The sequence below is a fragment of the Pelodiscus sinensis genome, chromosome 9 (genome assembly GCF_052426305.1).
Source record: "Pelodiscus sinensis isolate ZL-2025 chromosome 9, ASM5242630v1, whole genome shotgun sequence".
Lineage (NCBI taxonomy): Eukaryota > Metazoa > Chordata > Testudines > Trionychidae > Pelodiscus > Pelodiscus sinensis.
Window position 1 is genome coordinate 34,238,161 of NC_143060.1, and position 19,049 is coordinate 34,257,209.

Genomic DNA, 19,049 nt, shown 5'->3' on the forward strand with positions numbered 1-19,049 from the left:
GCCAGCAGCGGTGGAGGCGGCGGCCGAGCGCTGCCAGGGCCGAGCGAGGAGGAGCCAGGGCGGGGGCAGTGGCGCTCGGGCGGGCGACCAGCCGGGGAGCGCAGCACCGGGGCCGACCCCCATGAGAGGGGGGGTGCTTGCCCCTCCCGCATCCCCCAGCCTCCCGCCCGGGCTGAGCGCTCAGCGCCCCCTCCCCCCGATCGCTCCCGGACCCGGACCCGCCTCTCTCCCCTCCCCGGCGGCAGCGTCCAGGTGCGGAGTTCAAATCCGAGCGCAATGGCGTCCAACACGGCCGAGAGGGAGATTCTCCTCACCGACCTCCAGGTAAGCGGGGCCGGGGCCGCTCAGTGCCTGGGATCGGGCCGCCGCGGGGCCCCCGCTCGCCTCCTGGCCCCGCGGGCTGGGCCCCGTTCTGCTCTCAGCCCCGCCGCGGGGAGAAAGCGGCCTCCCCCTCCCTCAGGCCCGGTCCCCGCGGCACGACGCGCCGCAGACTGGATTCTGAGACCCTCCCCCCATCCCCGTCCCAGGCCGGTTCCGCGGGTGCTGAGAGGACGGACCCCACCCCATTCCCGTCGCATTCCGCCGCTTGGGTCCGGCTCTCGTCTCTCTCCTCCCCCCCCCCTTCCCAGCGAGGGGATGCTGGAGCAGCCGCCTTCCCCCTCCGCCAGGCCCCCAGCCCCGTCTGGGCTCCTGCTTAGCGCGCGCTGCCCGGAGGATAATCTTCTTGGCCAGAGCCGCTTCCCTCTTCCTCTGTCTCCCTCGTCAGATTAATGCCCGGAGTGACTCAGGAGCGCCCCCCCCCTTGGGCAGGTTGTTTGGGAGGGAGCTAAAACGGCGTCTCCAGGCCTTGTCTCGATCTGGCAAACAGATTAAAAAAAAAAGCCCCTGAAATCCTTGTGCAAGTAGTGAGGTTCCCTGTATTCCACGTGCCAGCTGCCGAGATTTTCCTTTTTTCCCTTCCTGCTCCGTTCAGCCCCTTGGGTGCACATCAAGTATGTTTACAAACACTCGAGTCGGTTCATTGAACGAAATATATGTAATTGGGTAGGCCGTGCTGGGCACCCTATGCATAATAGAGGCTGTTGAATAGAGCAGCTTTTTCAGTTGTGCTTCTTACAAGTGCTGTCTCCAGCAGGGAAACCATCAGATCTAATTCCAGCCTTTTTCTAGGAGAAAGTATTTTTGTTTCTGTTTTTTTACCCCCATTCCCGTTGAAGTGTGTAATGATCACACCAGATGCACCTTTTCTTGGATGTAGGCTTTGGACTTGTAATCCATTCAGAGAAGATAATGAACAGATAGAAATGTTGTTCAGTACATTCAGATAACTCCTTTCTTTGGTTGTATATTAATACTTGTAGAATGTTATGAAAATGTAACTTATTTCCAAGCCTCCCTGAAATTTGTGTAAATATGGAGTTGGACTATAAACAGTGCAACTGTTAAAATTCTCCAATATGTTTTGACTGTATGATTAAATAAATAAGTCGTTAGTAGATCTCTTTGCTGTACCTGTACTGTATGCTCTATTATTTCTCAATCAGGAAGTGGAGTTTGGTAATTCTTGGCACCTGCTGCCCAAGACTGTTTAGACTTCATAACTTCACTAAATCTATAAAAAATGAAGTATTTTTTTTCAGAAAAAGATGCAACTCTGAATATCACTTTCAAGTTAGTAAGCTAAAGAAAAAGTCTAAATGGAAAGTATGTAATTTAAGTGGAAGTGAACAAAAGGTACCCCAAAAGATGTTATACTTTGAGTAATTTGTATGCAACTTTTAAAAATATAGTAGTGATGTCTACAGTAGCATTCAAGGTCCAGATTTCTTGGTCAAAGTATAGTCAAGATTCAAACTCCAGAGAAACATTTTCACACTGCATAACAATAATAATAGGTCAATAAATTTTGTGGTCTATTCAAAAGCGTCCGGCATTTCAGATTTGACCCACAGTCCACCTATTGACTTACTGTCTACAATATAGACTATAGGCAAGGTCCTAACTTGAAAGTAAAACACCAATTGCTGCTTCATAACATGACAGTCTATATAAAGAGTTTATATTGACCTTTCATAAATTGTCATTGCTTTAATACAAACTTGATATTGCTGATACCCAAACCGTGTGGTGGTTTTGAAACATCCCTGTGGCAGAACAGTACTTTAATGGTCATGATGTTATATATACAAAAAAATGAATGGAAGCAAAAATGAATTTATTTAGAAATAATATAAATATTTATTAGAAAAGATTGTAGCAGAATTGCATACTAGAGAACAATGACATTGTGGAAAAACCCAGGAGGGAACATAACCTGTGTCTTCAGTATTTTGTACACTACTTGTAGTAATGTATGTAATGCTATCAGTTAATACCGGAAACTTATATTAACAAGGAAATCCAACTGAAGTTTAAATTTATAAAAAGGAACCATCATATCAGAATTGGCAATTTTGCTGAAGTTTTGTAACTTATTTTCACAGTGGCATAGATTAGGAAAGGGGGATATAAGACATAATTTATATTAACTAAAACTGTGATTGGTTTTCTATTTTTTGGGAAATATGCTTATCAGAGGTTTGAATTTACCATTTTTATAATTTAAAGTAACACTTAATGTGGTGCTTTAAATCATCCACACTATAAAATCTTTTGAGATGTTTCCTAATGTAAGGCACTTTTGTTGCTTACAAAACTGGTGCACCGTTACACTCGTTTCTTTAATGCTCTGACACACATTTTACCTACACATAACACAACTGTAGTTGAAATGTGTTAAGAAAACTTGTTTTCACTGTGCATTTGGCAGAACTTTACCTACTCCGTTTCCCCTGGATAGTCAAGACAGTCTCCTTTTGTTCATGCGGGTCTCTTGGCAAAAAGCAAAACAAAAACGTGGGAGTAGGTGTACTAGCTGAAATTATTTCTAACTTAGAATCATAGAATACTAGGACTGGAAGGGACCTCGAGAGGTCATCAAGTCCAGTGCCCTGCTCTCATGGCAGGACCTTGTTTTTGTGAAATTGACAGATTTCAGGTTGACCATTCTAAATGTCTTACTCAGTTTCTACTAATTTTTTTTCAGTCTTTAAAGACAGTTTTTAATAGTCTCTCGTTTTCACAAGACACATTTTGTTGTACAGGTAGAAACTCTCTTAACTGGGACTCTCTAGTCCGGCAATGGACCATGGATGTTCCAGGACCAGGGAGTCCCAGTGTGGGGCTAGTATCTGAGAGCCCTGCAAGCTGGCAGGGTAGCGAGGCTTCCCAGCAGGATTGTGGGAGCCCCATGCACGGCTGCGGGTACCCTATGCACAGCAGCAGAAGCCAGGAAGCAGGGAAGCTGGCACGCACAGGCGACAGGGCTGCACAGTGCAACACTGAGAGCCTGGTGCGCAAAGGCAGTGGTGCTGCCTGCCTTGGCAGGTGGAGCAGAGAGAGTGGGGCTGCTTGGCGCAGCAGCAGGAGACTGGTGCACAGAGGTGGTGGGGCTGCCCAGTAGGGCAGCAGGGCCAGCAAGAGGGAGAACCAGCTGGGAAGGCAACTGTCTGGCCAGGCTGAAGGGGGGCTTTGGCAGCAGGGGGTCCAGAAACGACTGCCCCATGTCCAGCAAAATCCCTCATCTGAGACTGGTCAGGTCCCAAGAGTGCCAGATCAGGGAGGTTCAACCTACGTTTTAGTTAGATTAGGTTGGGATTCTACTATGGGGTAAGGAATTGAAGAATGAGAAAACAATAAACTGTGGCTTCTAGTGATCTGGAATTTCCCAGTAACAAAATATATGACTTTGTTTTATCTGCCATTAGCATCATTAGAAGCTGCTGGAAAATATTTTTCATCTATGCTCCTATAGAGCATTATGTAAGTCAGGTATAGTGCAAGTCTTTTCTAGAATTCTGTAATTAGAAAGGACTGCAACCTTGGCAGAATATGATCATAAGGCAAAAACTTTCACAAGTAGTTGACAGTACAGTTTATTAGGAACTGATGCAGCAGCTATTGTAGCAAATATGCTTGTTTCAAAATGAGCTTGACCTATAAAGAGAGATTTGCCATCTTGTATAACAAACACAAGGCTGGACTTTTAAAAAAGTAATTAAACTTAAATTTTGTTTTTCGTATACAAGCTGGAAAATAGATTTCAGTTGGTACCCTGAATTTTTTTTCTATATCCCTCAGTAAAATACAAAAAAGTTCGAATACTGGATTGTTTGCAGAATTATTGATATGGAAAAATCTTGTACTTGTCTCTAGGTTGCTGGTTCAGATTTCTCAAAGGTCAGAAACACAGATCAGTAGTGATCGAATGAAAATACACAAAATAAGTTTGGTGGTCTGTCAGATTGTTTCATAATAAGTTTCATAATAAGTTTTGTTTGGCATCCTTAATGGCTTATCGGCTGGAAATGGTGAACTGGAGCCAATGGAAGTAGGGAAACTCCATGGCTTTGGACCTTTTAGGTAAATCAAGTGGTGCAGGTTCACTAGCGGCTTTCCCAAAGTGTCTCTTTGTGTCTAGAGCAGTATTTTTCAAAGTGAGACAATCTCTTCATATCGCATAATTCAGGTACTTCTGCAGATAGGGATAAGGAAGAATAATTCTTGATTTATACTCACGTGATTATAACTCCTATTGTGCTACATGAACAGTAGTACTAATTTTAGAGACCGTGGAATTACTAAAAACCTATGAAAAACCTGCTTTTATGATAGTCTTTACTTATATAACATCATCTATTTCACAACTTAAACCAATGTTAAAAAAACCCACCTCCCCTCCAAATATATACTGTCTGTCCCATGAATCATCACATATGCTCCCCTCTTCAACTCCACAGTGTGGAAGTCATTACAAATAAAGTTTTATGTGTAGTGTTCTGTTTTCTAATTGTAAATTGATAATTTGTACAAGAAGTGTTGCTTCCTTGAAAGTGGTGAAGCTTAATAGAGGCCATATAATTAAGAAATTGATAGAGCTGGATAGTGGAAATGCTTATACTTGTGAATAACTTAATTCATGTATAAATGGAACTACAGCATTTGAGTAAAGTTACTGATGTGCTAATTGTGTATAGTACTTGGTCCTTTGACAGTGGTACTGGCTTTGTTTTTTCTCTTGAAATGATTCATTGATATTGTAGGATATATTTGGATAATTAATTTCATATTCATTCAAAATTTTGCCCCAAACAGCTATTCACTCTTAACTCAGAGAACAAACTAAGTATATTATTGTCAGCAGTGTTTAAATTGAGTGGCAAACAATTAGGACCTAATTCTATCAACACTGTAGGCCAGTGATGGACAACGTGTAGCCCAAGGGCAACATGAGGTCCATCAGGGTTCTATGTGTCCCACAAGACATCTTGTTTACCATTGCTAAAGTGCAGGGTAGCCAGATTCCGTTGGCTTCCTTACATATCATTTTTTTATACTGGTATTACTAAAGTGATAGGTAAAGCAAGGGCACGTGCTGAGATTTGTGCTGATTGCACATAACATTGACTGTAAAAGCTGTCATTCCCTCTGCATCCCCTCAGAGTGCTTCAAAGTATTCAGTCAGCACTTCCCACACATTCTAAGTACGCAGGTGCAGTTACCAAATTGCCCTAAAACCCAGGAGACCATCTTGGTTACCGTCTTGTGGCCGACTGAGATGGAGGTACGCTTGTGGCCCACTCACTAGCCGAGGTTACCCATTGCTGCTATAGCCTAGGATGTTAAGGAATCCCCCATTTTCTTCCAATTGTGCTGCTTAATTAGTATTTTTTTTTTTCAGAATTGGGTCTTAAATGTGAATAAGTATCCTTTATACCTATGGACCTGGATAAAGTATAGAAAAAAACTGTTTTATATTTTCATAGAACCAAAAGAATCTCGCAGCTAAGGTTGATATTGGTTTTGATCATCCTTTTTGTGTCATAATTATTGAAGTATCTGTGAGGGAGGTTAAATGTTTATCAGTTAATTGAATAGTCGATTAATCTCATGAATTCTTATTGGTTAGTCAACTATTTTATAGTCCCTGGGGATTGGGCTGGCAGCCAGTGGAGCCCTCTGCCACTCTATGCTGCTGACTCTATCAGAAGCAGTAGTGTGGGGTGCCAGGTGTGAGCTGGTCCACATAGGGGGGGCAATTTAAAAATCACCTCCCCTTGCAGACCGGCTGTCTGTAGTCTGTGCGTGATGTCTGGGCTATTACATCCGTAGTACTTGTAGAGTAGTCCAGTATTCAGATCTTCGAATACTGACCCCATAACATGGTGGATTATGGAATAGTTCTCCTCTAACTCTACATTTCTCTGCTTTTGCGGTGTAAAATAAGTTTAATTGTAAATGTTTAACATTTGTTTCTCTTTAAACATGCTTAAAAAGCTGGAAAGTTTTTAATTTTTAAATATAGTTTTATTGATATGTTGGTTTTGAGGCACCTTCTGAACTGATGTCCTGTGAGTTGACATGTTAACATTATGATTTTGACTACCTTTTCTTTTACTCAGTGGCAGTTGGATCCTGGGTCATTGGATCCAAGAGTGTAGCTTTGACTTTGGTTTGGCATCCAGGTACATGGAATGGGCGATCTCTTTCTCTCTCTTTTTAGAGAGTTTCTGTCTGTCTGTGAGTCTTTTTGTTCAAGAATTCCTCCTAAATAGTAAGAGCTAGAGCCACCAAATTTCATATGCAGCTTCCTCTTACCATAACTTAAAGCAAGGTCAGGGGTGTTTGTGCCAGGAAAACGAGAAGTGCTTGGAATGGGAATGCTTTTCAGAACATGGAAAGGGAGGGGGCAGAGAGGAGGAACATGATACTGCACAGGGACCACTGGTGCCAGCTGTGGAGTTCTCAGCTGTGGACAGGGCTCCACATGGCTGGACACTGGACTAGGTAAGTTCCCTCCCCCCCCCTTCCCGAAACAGTGCCAGACAGGGGGCAGGGAAAACGGGAGGGGAAGCTCCCCTATCCCACCCTGGGGGCCAGAAGCACAGTCTACTTGCTCTCTCCTCAGGACAGACTGCAGCCCAGGGGAGCAGCTGGGTGACAGGGTCAGACCCTTGACCCCCTTAAAGAATAAAATTGTCAGATACATAGATGAACATAATTTGTTGGGGAAAAGTCAACATGGTTTCTGTAAAGAGAAATCATGCCTTACTAATCTACTAAAGTTCTCTAAAGGAGTCAACAAACATGTGGACAAGGTGGATCCTGTGGATATAGTGTACTTAGAGTTTCAGAAAGCCTTTGACAAGGTCCTTCACCAAAGGCTCTTAAATAAAGTTAGTTGTTATGGGATAAGAGGGAAGATCCTTTTATGGATTGGTAACTGGTTAAAAGACAGGAAACAAAAGGTAGGAATAAATGGTTAGTTTTCAGATTGGAGAGAGATAACTAGTGGTGTCTCCCAAGGGTCTGTCCTGGGACCAGTCCTATTCAACTTATTTATAAATGGTCTGGAGAAAGGGGTAAACAGTGAAATGGCAAAAAGATAGTTAAGACCAAAGTAGACTGTGAAGAGCTTCAAAAAGATCTCACTAAACTAAGTGATTGGGCAACAAAATGGCAAATGAAATTTAATAAAAATTTAATAAATGTAAAGTAATGCACATTGGAAAAAATAATCCCAACTATACATACAATATGATGGGGACTAATTTAGCTAAACTAGATAAATTCATGGAGTTTAAGTCTATCAATGGCTATTAACCAGGATGGGTAGGAATGGTGAGGAATCACGTGATGATACCCTGTTCTGTTCACTCCTTCTGAGGCATCTGGCATTGGCCACTGTTGAAAGACAGGTTACTGGACTAGATTGACCTTTGTTCTGACCTAGTATGACTGTTCTTATGCTCCTCTGGACAGGCTAGGGCTCCCGGAACCCTGCCCTCTTTCACCAGCTGCAAGATGAGGGCTAGCTGAAGGCCAGGGTTGACTCATGGAGCCCTGCTCACCCCAGACAAACTTGAGGCCAGGGCCAGCCCATACAGGCTCCCCCTCCCCCCTCAGAGGAGCTGCTGACAGGAAAGCGATGCTCTGTCCCTTCCCCCCCCGCCCCGCCCCATCCTCCCTCTCCCGAGGAGTCGTCATCACAGCATTGACACCCTTGTCAGCCCAGTAATCTCTCCCAGCTCCCTCCTCTGAGTTGTGCACCCTCTACCTCCTGCCCTGACTCCTGCTCCCCCACCTCCCTACCCTGAGCTCCCCCTCCACCAAACCCTGTGCCCTGAATCCATCCCTCCTGCCCTCACTCCATCACCTTCTGCCCTGAACTGCTCCCACAAACCTTCCAGCCCCTGCCCACACATCTTAACCCCTACCCCTTACCAAGAGTCCCCCATATCTCTGCCCTGACTGCAACCCTGCAACCTTATATTCCTGCCCTAACTTCCCATACCAAACCCTGTTCCATTAGCCCCCTACCTCTTGCCTTCACTCCAGCACCCTTCAACCCCTACCCTGAGTTCCCCAACTCTCCCAGACCCCTGGCCTCACTCCTGCACCCCCACCCCTTTTTATTCTAGCAAGACAGAAAACTTGCAAATATTGTCTACCAACAAACTATATCTGATGTTTTAAACACTTTCCTTTTGATATTAATACAAACTTCCTTTTTCCTTCATTTTTGAAAAATTCTATCATTTAAATAAAGCATGTACATTTCCTTTTATTTTGTAACCTCTTCCCCCCTCTCCCCCCCCCCCCGAAATTACCTCTTAAAGATCCAGATACACTCATAGGGACATAAATATGTAATCACAACATGCATAATATCGCCTCCCTTTGAGCAGTTTTGTATAATGTGAGATTGGGTATCTGTTATGATAGAATTCAAAATGCCTTAGTGGAATTCCTTACAAAAACTAATTGTACATACATTTCATATTGGGGTTGGGATGATTCAAAGATTTAATAGTGGGGTAGGTTATCTCATCTCTTAAATCCCCATTCAGCAAAGTATACAAGTACATGCGTAAGTGCTTTGATAAGTACAGATAGAGTGCTTGATCTGAGTCTAAAACATCATTTCATGTCTGCCTCAGGTTCATGGTGACGAAGCGCTGTGGACTATATACTTTGGTCTCATATAATTTTTCCCCTTCAGCAAAACCACAGTTGCACTTGGCACTGGTTGGTAGTTTCGTTGCTCTTCTTAGGTGAGGTGTTAGTGTTAGAATAAAGACTAAACTGGACTTTGACCTCTAGGAATACTTCCTGTAGAACACGAATTAGACATTTAAATAGTATTGAAGCTTTAATGTTAATGTGTGTGCTTTACTACATTTGGGAATAGTTTGTAATGCAGTTGAGCTAGCTAGCTTTCACAAGCACTAATTAACTTCTCTTAAAAAAAGTCCTAGGTTTAGGTTTATATATATTAAAGTAAGGATGTTAAAATGGCGTTTAATCAGCTAATCGAGTAGTCGGTGGAATTTCAACTAGTCGATTATTTGATAAGGAAGGAAAACTGCATAGCCACAGGGCGGTTAGCTCCCAGTCCTGGGGCTTTTTATACATTTAAAAGGCCAAAGTGCAGCTGGGGGGACTGGGCTCCTGCTCCCCCTCCCCTTGCTGCCTCTCTCAGCTAGAGGCATTGGGGGGTGGGGAGCGGAGGTGGGGGGAGTGACTAGTCTCTTACTTACCTACTCTACCGGAAGTCTGGTGACAAGTCCAGGATTGGGGAATCTGGTGGCAGGGGGGACCAGATATAACCTCCCTTGATCTGGCAAAATCCCTCATCCTGGTCTGGTCAGGTCCTGAGGGTGCCAGAGCAGAGAGGTCCAACCTGTGCTATGGGAAGAATATCTTGTATTTCCTTCTGTTACTGATGAGGCTGCTACTTTTTTGAGGATACATTCCTTTTATTCATGTTTATGGCATATGAAGAGATGTACTTATACATCTCCCCAAATATGTACATAAGTGTAGCAGTTAGTATGAGACGAGTGATGTTTAATCTTTGTCTTGATGACATTGCTGAAGTTAGATGCATGTTCCTTTGCCTTGCATTAAAGCCATACGTACACTGGCAGACATAATGTAGTTTATTCAAGAAAAATGTTTTTGGCTGTATAGCAGATTCCAGCCTCCCCTCTCTCTTTTCCACTGGGTGAAGTAAGATAAACTGAGTCTAAGGCCTTCTGCTAGCACAGCTGTGTCATTCAGGGATCACACCTCTTCACATTCTTAACTGACTTTGTTATACCAGCAGATATGTGTAGTTTAGATATGGCCTAGTTAGCTAAAATTATCTTTTGTTTTAAGTCCACTGTTTTTAAGAAATCTGAGTTTCCTGTACTATAGATTCTATTACTTGGAAACGAACTGCTTACTTGAATAAGAATAAATCTCAGGATATGGTGGTTGGAGCTGGAAAATATGGATCTAATTCATGGTGGTAATGATTGTTGTTTGTACTTTTATAGTTTAATGAAGTCTTTACAACAAACTGACAGTCCCACTGAGGATTTTTTTTAAAGCACTTTCTTTGTGAACAGTTGGTAACAAAGATTCTAGATTTCAAATTATGAGTTAATCTTACTTTCCATGTTGCAGTAGTTTTCTCTTTCAGGTTGAAAGGTGCGGGAGTGGGGAGAGGTGTTGATAATTGTATGGCAATATTTTTAGGGGGTTGTGTGTGTGTGTGGGGGGGGGGGGAAAGGAAGGATAACTGAAAGGTCTACAGAATAGGCAGTCCCCGAGTTACGCGGATCTGACTTACGTCGGATCCCTACATACGAACGGGGCTTTTCTCACCGCGGAGGACGCGGGCAGTGGGACCGCCCAGATGCGCCGCTGTCCCGCTGCCCGTGTCCTCCGCTGCGAGAAAAGCTGCTCCACTCTCCCTGGTCTGCTGGGGGGGGGGGGGGGGGCGCAGCTAGTGGTCAGTTTCAGCAGCGGCTGACTTGGGAACACCTGGGGTAGAGCAGCTGGGGTGCTGCCAGGTTGGTCCCCTCAGTGCCGAGGTGCGGCCCAGCTGCTCTGTCCCAGGCGTCCAGATTCAGCCGCTGTTGAAACTGATCAGCGGACGCCAGTTCCGACTTACTACAGGCAGTCCCTGGGTTACATACAAGATAGGGACTGTAGGTTTGTTCTTAAGTTGAATTTGTATGTAAGAGAACAATCAGTAATATATGCATAATGAGGTATTTATAGATGCTTACATATCATGACTTCAGAATTGATCACAGAAGAGTTATTGAGGTATGTCTGTTAGTATTACAGAAGCATTTGCAGCTGCACCAAGTTGGAAAGAGTAACTTTTCCTTTGTTTTATAAATCAGTTATGCAGCAGGCTAGAGTGTATATGCTGATATGCCTGTTTAGATGCGATTTATAGAAGTTGATATTCAGAAGTGATAAAATATCATATTTTTCTCGCTACTTTTATAGACTTAAGAGAACAATATATGTACTGCCCAAGTGCATATATTACGTATCTGCTGTGTGCTTGTTTGTTAAATTACCCAGGGAAGTAGGCACTGAAACTAATGTGGCAGTTATTTTCCTGAGGCGGAAAGATATTTTTGGGCAGAGATTCAGATAACGCCCTCCACATGCAAACAGGTGCAAAGGTATATTGAGAGGTAGGGTGGAGGAATGGAAATACATCAGATCTGTAGGTCACTTCTGACTTCAGGGTGTAGTTAGATTCTTGTATAACTGTTACAAAGACTCAAGTAAGACAGATCTGAACAAATACAACAGTGTTAAACTGTCTATGGGAGTTGGTTGAGAAAGTTACCATTATGTACAAATATTGCTAGGGATAATATCGCTCAGACCTTTCAGAAAGTTCCATGTCACAAGTATCTAGAGGTATGGGAATATAAGGGTACTCAAACAACCTTAACTATGCTTTATAGAGCACACAATATTTTTTTAAATATCTAATCTTCCATTATGCATTAGTGTCACAATGGGACAGATAAGGTTGTATGCTCATTATAACTGTTCATTTCTTTATTTTGTGTGGATTGATATTAATGTGAATGTTAACTGTGAATTTCTGGGTTTATACTGGGCTTTGGGAAAACATTGTTCATACATACTCAACCTTACTTGCTTTTTAATGTGGTCTTTGATTATAAAATAAAAGTTCCAGTAGTTCTACTGGCTTTTAATGAAGGTAACTTGCCACATTTTGGGGGGAGAAACAATGGAGAAATTGTAAGTAGATAACTTAAGCATTTTAGATACAGACAATATAGGCTTTGATCTCAGCTAATGTGTAGTACTGCTTGCCCAGTGTGGCAGAGGGAATTTTTGGGGGGTTCATTCTAGAGCTGCAAACTGGCATGTCTGGTATTCATACTATAGGCTGCACTGTATGCTCTGAGACTACAGTTCTGTGGCGAGTTCATAGCACCATGGCTGACAGTCAGGAATAGTCACCTCCATGAGTAGGGGCCAACTTGTTGATTCTCAATTTATAAAGTGTATCATGCGTTGTAAGAGAACAGTAGTTTATCATTCGTTTTACATTTTGTAAACTTGATAGTTGCCTAGAAAACCAAGAAAATTGCAATTCTGCAGTCTGGCAGATGCTTATAATTTTATAAGCACCATATTAAAACCAATTGATAGCCTTTCCAATAGCCATGGGATGAGCAATAATTTTTGAAGTGATCATGGACCGCCCTGAAAGGTGTGGAGCCTTGGATGGAAGGGGTGGAATGTTTAAATAGCAGGAGTTGAAAGGGTTTGTGCCTCCCCTGTAGCTTCCAGGAATTACATGAGCAGAGGACAGGAGCTACAAGCCCTTTCAGTTCCTGCTATTAAAGGGCTCACTGTTCCCGGCCTCACTGGTAGCATGCTGTCTGGGAGCTGGGGACGCTAGAGCCCTTTGAACTGCTTCTATTTAAAGGTCTTGAGCCTTCCCCCAGGACTGTTGCCTTTAAATAGAAGTCCTTTAAATAGAAGCAGTTGAAAGGGCTCTCAGCTCCCAGGAGACCTAGCATGTTGCCAGGGAGCTGGGAGTTGAGCCCTTTTAACTGCTTCTATTTAAAGGGCTCATGCCTTCCCTGTGGCTGCCAGGCAGCATGTTGCCCAACAGGCGTGGGGAAGGTGCGAGCCCTTTAAATAGAAACAGTTAAAAGGGCTGGCATGTCTCTGACTCCCAAGCAGCGCACTATGGGGCAGGGCCTGGAACTGCCACATGGACTGGACATGGCCCACTGAGAGACTTTTACCCACTCCTGCAATAGCTTATTATTTGTGCTGGGTTAATTTCTAAGTTTAATTGGAAGTTTTAAAAATGTTATTTGTCCATTGACCTATAGATTGTGTGAGTGTAAGGTATGACAAGAAGATTATTTCTATTAGTGGTGCTGGATCTCAGATTTGATATTAGAAGGAAAAGGCTGAATAAATTGAATGTATTTCCTTTAGAACAGAGACTTATATTCTAGAATTGTGAGGATGCACTAATAGATATAAGATGCTGCTGACTGCCAACCTTAAATACATGGAGGTGTGTGTAGTGGGGAGAAAGGAAATACATTAAATTACAGATTGTAGTTAAAGTTTTTAGAAAGAAAAGCATTCGGGAAAGAGCAAGGGCTATGTATTTTATTACTTGACAAACATAACTACTGAATGATGTTTAAATCAGCAGTGGTTTTAGAGATGTTCTAAAGTTAGCGGCAGCACTAAAAAAGTAGAGTACTGTAAATTGTACATGCTTGACTACTGCTGTAGCATTCTTGAACTGCTGCCCATTTAGGACTCTGCAATCTCCTTTAATGGAGACATGTTTTCTTCAATATTTGGATTTATTGCTAATAAATAAGCTAATGTTTTTAATCAGAGAATAACTTCTAACACTTTGCAGTTTCAGAATGATTAAAACTTCATTTGCAATCATAGTTAATCAAGAAGATGGTTTCCTAATTTTTTTTTTGCTTCATTTTTATTCATTAAATTAAACAGATGTGACCAGTCCTGGCATCCAGAGCGTCTTTCAGGAAGAGATGGAAGGTTACAGTTTTGGAGCTCTTTTAGAACTGATATGACACTACTTAATATTAAAACAAAACAAGGTTTATTCCAAAATTTTTCTGATCATCATGTAACCTGATTGGGAATAGAAAAAAATTAAGAGAAGAGCAAAGATGCATAGCTAATCCAAATGCATACAATCTGCATGCTAAATACTTGTCATACATTTTGTTAACTACTTCTTTGATAGAAGAACTTCAAATATGATCCCCTAACTTTTTTTTAACTAAATCATACTTGGGCAGTTACATAATCTCAGTCCTAATTTTTCCACTTGAACATGTAAGCCAAACATTCATGGAGAGAGGGGCCAGATGCTACTTTGTATTAGTGGGTTTGCTATGCAATGACAGTGGTTCCTTCCTCAAAGGCTGGATCAGCAATGCACACTCAGTTCACCAATTCTAGAGAAGGGTATCAAACTAAAGTTCATTCCATAGTTAGATCCCCTTAGTCAGAAATACACCAGCTTTCATGTAGTTCATGCTGGGCTTTGATCTGCATTGGTCCATAGAGAATGATTGCTTTGGCAGTTCTTAGATAAAAATTCATTTTTAATCTGAATCAAGCCCCTGCAATTAATTGCTTTGAAGATTAAGTTATCATTTGAAACTGACTGTGAGTCGTTGGTGGGACTGAGCATAGGCTTGATATGCTGTGGTTTCGTAGACAACAGAAGAGATAGGCAGCCACATTTTGTACTTTTTTGTGTGTGCTGTCGTCTTGTACAATTTTAGATACAGTGAATTATAATAGTCCAGTCTGGGATTGACAGATACATTAATCTCTATGGTCAGGTCCTCTTCCAGGAGCAGAGGTGACATTTTAGTGATCTGGAGGTGCAAGAAAGTGTGTTTAGATATTGATGCCACCTGCATAACCCAATCATTCAGTTGCAATGAGGAGTTGAACAGAATCCAATGGCTCTTCCCCCATTTCATTTAAAGGGAGTTGGACAACGTCTTTGTTAGTTCTTCAAAATATTCTCTCTTCTCTCCCTCATGCCTCTCTTTCCAGCCAGCATTAACTTTGAACTTGATTGGGTTCAGCTTTGGTCAGATGTTTTTCATCCAAGAGCTGGACTGTAGTTGGCATGATGGAATCTTAGTTAATGGAAGGGGTTGCAACAGTAAAGAGTGAGAGATAGTCAAGTATTGTCAGCATATTATTGATAGCAAGGCTTTTCTCATAACCATCTTTCCTAGCGGGGTCTCATAGTTTGTTGTGGAGAGGAGAGAGAAATTCAAACTATGGGCCTCAGATTAGGGATGTTAAGATCAGTTAATTAAATAGTTGATGAGCCTCATGAATTTTTATCAGTTACTGAACTATTCTGTCGACCCTGAGGGGTGGGGCTGGCAGCCAGTGCACTCCAGCTCCACTCCCGAGGAGCCCTCTGCCACTCTGCGTTGCTGCCTCTCTATCAGAGGCAGCATAGGGTGCCAAGTGGGAGCTTGTCCATGAGGGGAGCCAGTTTAAAAACCAACTCCCCTTGTGGATAGTCTTCCTGTTGCCCAGTGCTGCTGCCTCTGTATGAGAGGCGGCAGCATTGGGGGCAGCAGCCCCTGTCCAATGGAGGAGGGGTCTGAACTCCTGGGCCTGGCATGAGCCAGGACGGAGCTGGGCTGCCCTCCCACCTGGCTCCTAATATATTTTAAATGCTGAGCTCAGTGGGAGCAGATCCCAGACCTCATGCAAGCTAGGACTGAGCCAGGCTGCTGGCCAGCCTGCTAAAAAATGTATTGACTGAGGGGAGGAATACATGTAGTCTATAGCATTAACCTATAAGCTTTTGCTTATCAGTTAATCAACTACACTATTACATCCCTATCTCAGAATCTGAAGGCCTTTGGAGTAGGGATGTAAAATTTCAATTAATTTGAAATTTGCTTCGACTATTCGATGAGTTGATAAGGGCATCTCTGCGTTGGAATGTAGCAACAGCCCCAAGACTCCCCATCGTCTGGCTCCCCCAGCTGACCCCAGGGTTCACGTGGTGCTGCTGCTTTGAAATGCTGCGGGCAGTCAAGAATTTGTCAGCTGATTCAAAGTACAAACACACAAGGCCAAAAAAAGCGCCCAAACAGATGCTGGCAGCCTTATGGAATCTTGGCTACTTGAAGCAGTATCTGTGGCCAAGGGTGCACTTGTACTTTGTACCTCTTCAGCTTACACAACAGTGTTTGTGGCGTTCCAAGCATTCAGGAGGCTGTGGGTCTTCCCAGGACCTGGCCTATTCCAGAACTCCAAATTTGGCAGTTCATAGTCTTACAATAGCTAATAAGTTATCTGTGGTGGCCTTTTACTGCAGGTCTCTGGGTCATCCAATGTCATTTATGGTCCACAGAGGGCTGGGACACAGAGCAGTGTCAAGAAGCCAGTCACTTTGCAGGTCAATAGGTTGTTAGTTGAGGATCTTCCTTGAGTCTACTATTAGAGGGGAGGGGCAGTTGAGGTTGTACTTCTCAAGGTAAGGATGTTAAATTGTGGTTACCTAGATAATCGGGTAGTCGATACAATTTGTATCGACTATACAATTAGTTGATAGGACTGCTCTGCAGAGCTGCAGCAGGGATAGCTTCAGGAGCCAGCTTGAGCCAGGACTGAGCAGTCCTGACTCACGCCAGCTTTGTGAGCCACCCATGGTGTGGCTCTACATTTTGAACATAGTGGGAACTGCTGGCTCCTGCCCTCTCCCCTCCCCCACTTGCTGCCTCTGATATAGACAGTGGGGTGGAGGAAGGAAGGAGCGACTAGTCAAGTCACTACTCAACTATCTGATAAGCATTTGCTTATCAGATAGTTGACTAGCGGCTTACATCCCTATTTCAAGGCTACCTTTCTGTGGGCTTTCTATGGGGCCTTTCAGTCAACAGTCTCTTGAATTACAGGGTGTCCAGTGGGATGATAATTCTCTCTATGGCTCAAGATCCGCAGATTGGGATATTTGAGACTATTGCTTTGCATCACTCTGGTGAGGAGGATCAGTGGCCTATATGGATACTGCAAGAATATGTGGCTCAATGGCCATCCAGTGATAATGCCCTCTTCCTGCAAGTTCCTTCCTAACCAGTTTCCAGTTTGTGGGAGTATTCAGAATGGGGTTGTCATTCTTGGGCTTCCCCCTGAGAGAACATGGCTTTTACTTGTTCCAGCAACATCATCTATTCAGTTGAGTGGATGCATCAGACGTCCAGGTTGCAGGGTACAGACAATCCAAGGCCTATATATTTTTCATGTGGCTGCTTGAGAGGAGGTTGAAACAAATGTTGGGCTGTAAGTGCTAGAAGTTTTTAACTTGGTCTGCATCATTTGTGTTTATCATTACAAAACGTATCCACAGTCGTAAGGCAGTGGATATGTGGGCATAGCATAGTGCACTGGAAGAGGCTTGCAGCTGAGCCTCAGTTTGAATACTTTTGGGGGCATTGCTGTGACCAACTCATGCCCCTTTTGCCTAAGATGGTGCCTGATGAGGATATACTGGATGTCTTTATTCACCTAGGGGAGAAGAACCTGAAAAAGCGTTCCAGGCTCAAACTGATTTGGAAGGCTAAGCAGGATATTGGACTGCTGGTGGACATGTTTCTTAGTGTTGAGAGAGAATGTTGGAGATACTGGCCCATAGGGTTTGGCAAACTGTAGTCCATCCACATAAAGATGGTTTGGTCTTGCTCTGGGCTCAATCTGAGGGGATCAGCATGCTTGTATTTGAGATGACTTGTCTATCAGCCTAAGTGTGGTTCAGCTGTATCAAGAGGATAAAGTATACCTTCTTGCTATATGTACCAATTAGGCATTCGCCTAATTCCTAGGTAGCCCATGCATAGGTGCATGAATGCAATCAAGCTGACGCTGGCATCTCCTTGTGGCAGGTTTACAGTGCGAGAACTCACTGCTTTAAACGTCATATCTAAAATGGCAGTGTGTATATTCTCCTGGAGACAAATGTGACCCGTGGGTCAGAGTACTACCTCCAGGGGACCACTGTGCCAGTGTTACCAGCTGGGGGTTGAGGTCTTTTCTCCTCAGCCATTGAAAGGAGGAAGGATGCTATTGAGTGACTGGAGGCACATGCAGACTCTCCCTATGTTGAGCTCTGACTGGTGGGAGCCCCCAAGAATTGGCAAAGGATCAGTGGGGCAGTGATTGCGCTGGATTATATCCCAACGGGAACTTTAGATATAACTTGACTAATAAAGTTTCAGGCTAGTTAAACCCATGTCACATGTTCTTGCCTTCTTCCATGTAGAAGTTGGAGATGGATGGTATGATGAATTGGATCACCAAGACCCTCTTGAGACTGTCACTGCTAATCATACTAGTGAACCTGCCTTCCTGCCCTCACGGACACCCCACCACACTGTCTTGCTGGGCCAGAAGCTCTGGTCTCTCCCAACAAAGGCACAGAGTTGGGGTAACAGTCCCCCAGTAGAGTAACACAGACACTGATAATGGCTCCACTTGGGAGGGCTCCATTAAAGGAACTTGACACACCCAGGGGCATGGTCCCAAATTGAGACCAGTACCCTCAATAAATCAGTCTTATGCTGTATAAGTTTTACACAGAGAGAACTCATAAAGTTCACTCTCTTTATCAATGAAAGAAAGATATACACAGCTGGGCTGCATCTAGACTGGCAAGTTTTTCCACAAAAGTGGCCACTTTTGTGCTAAAACTTGCCAGCTGTCTACACTGGCCGCTTGATTTTGCACAAAAGCACTGACGTTCTACTGTCTGAAATCAGTGCTTCTTGCGCAAATGCTTTGATGTTCCCGTTCGGGCAAAAGTCCTTTTCCGGAAATGTTTTTGCTCACGAGGGCCAGTGTAGACAGCGAAAAACTGTTTTGCACAAAAGACCCCCATGACGAAAATGGCAATCGGGGCTTTCTTGCGCAAAACCGCGTCTAGATTGGCATGGACGCTTTTCTGCAAAAAGTGCTTTTGCGGAAAAGCGTCTGTGCCAATCTAGACGCTCTTTTCCGCAAATGCTTTTAACGGAAAAACTTTTCCGTTAAAAGCATTTGCGGAAAATCATGCCAGTCTAGACATA

The 19,049-nt window shown here is 43.5% G+C and overlaps 1 protein-coding gene across 1 annotated transcript in view; it reads left to right on the forward strand.

Annotated features, from left to right (window-relative positions):
* The first annotated feature begins 261 nt into the window (after positions 1-261).
* PKN2 (protein kinase N2) overlaps positions 262-19,049 on the forward strand; it is a 105,570-nt gene continuing 86,782 nt past the window's right edge. Inside the window, exon 1 of the mRNA XM_075936412.2 lies at positions 262-324. Coding sequence (XP_075792527.2) covers positions 277-324 — 48 coding nt within the window. The 5' untranslated portion in view covers positions 262-276. The remainder of the gene's footprint in view (positions 325-19,049) is intronic.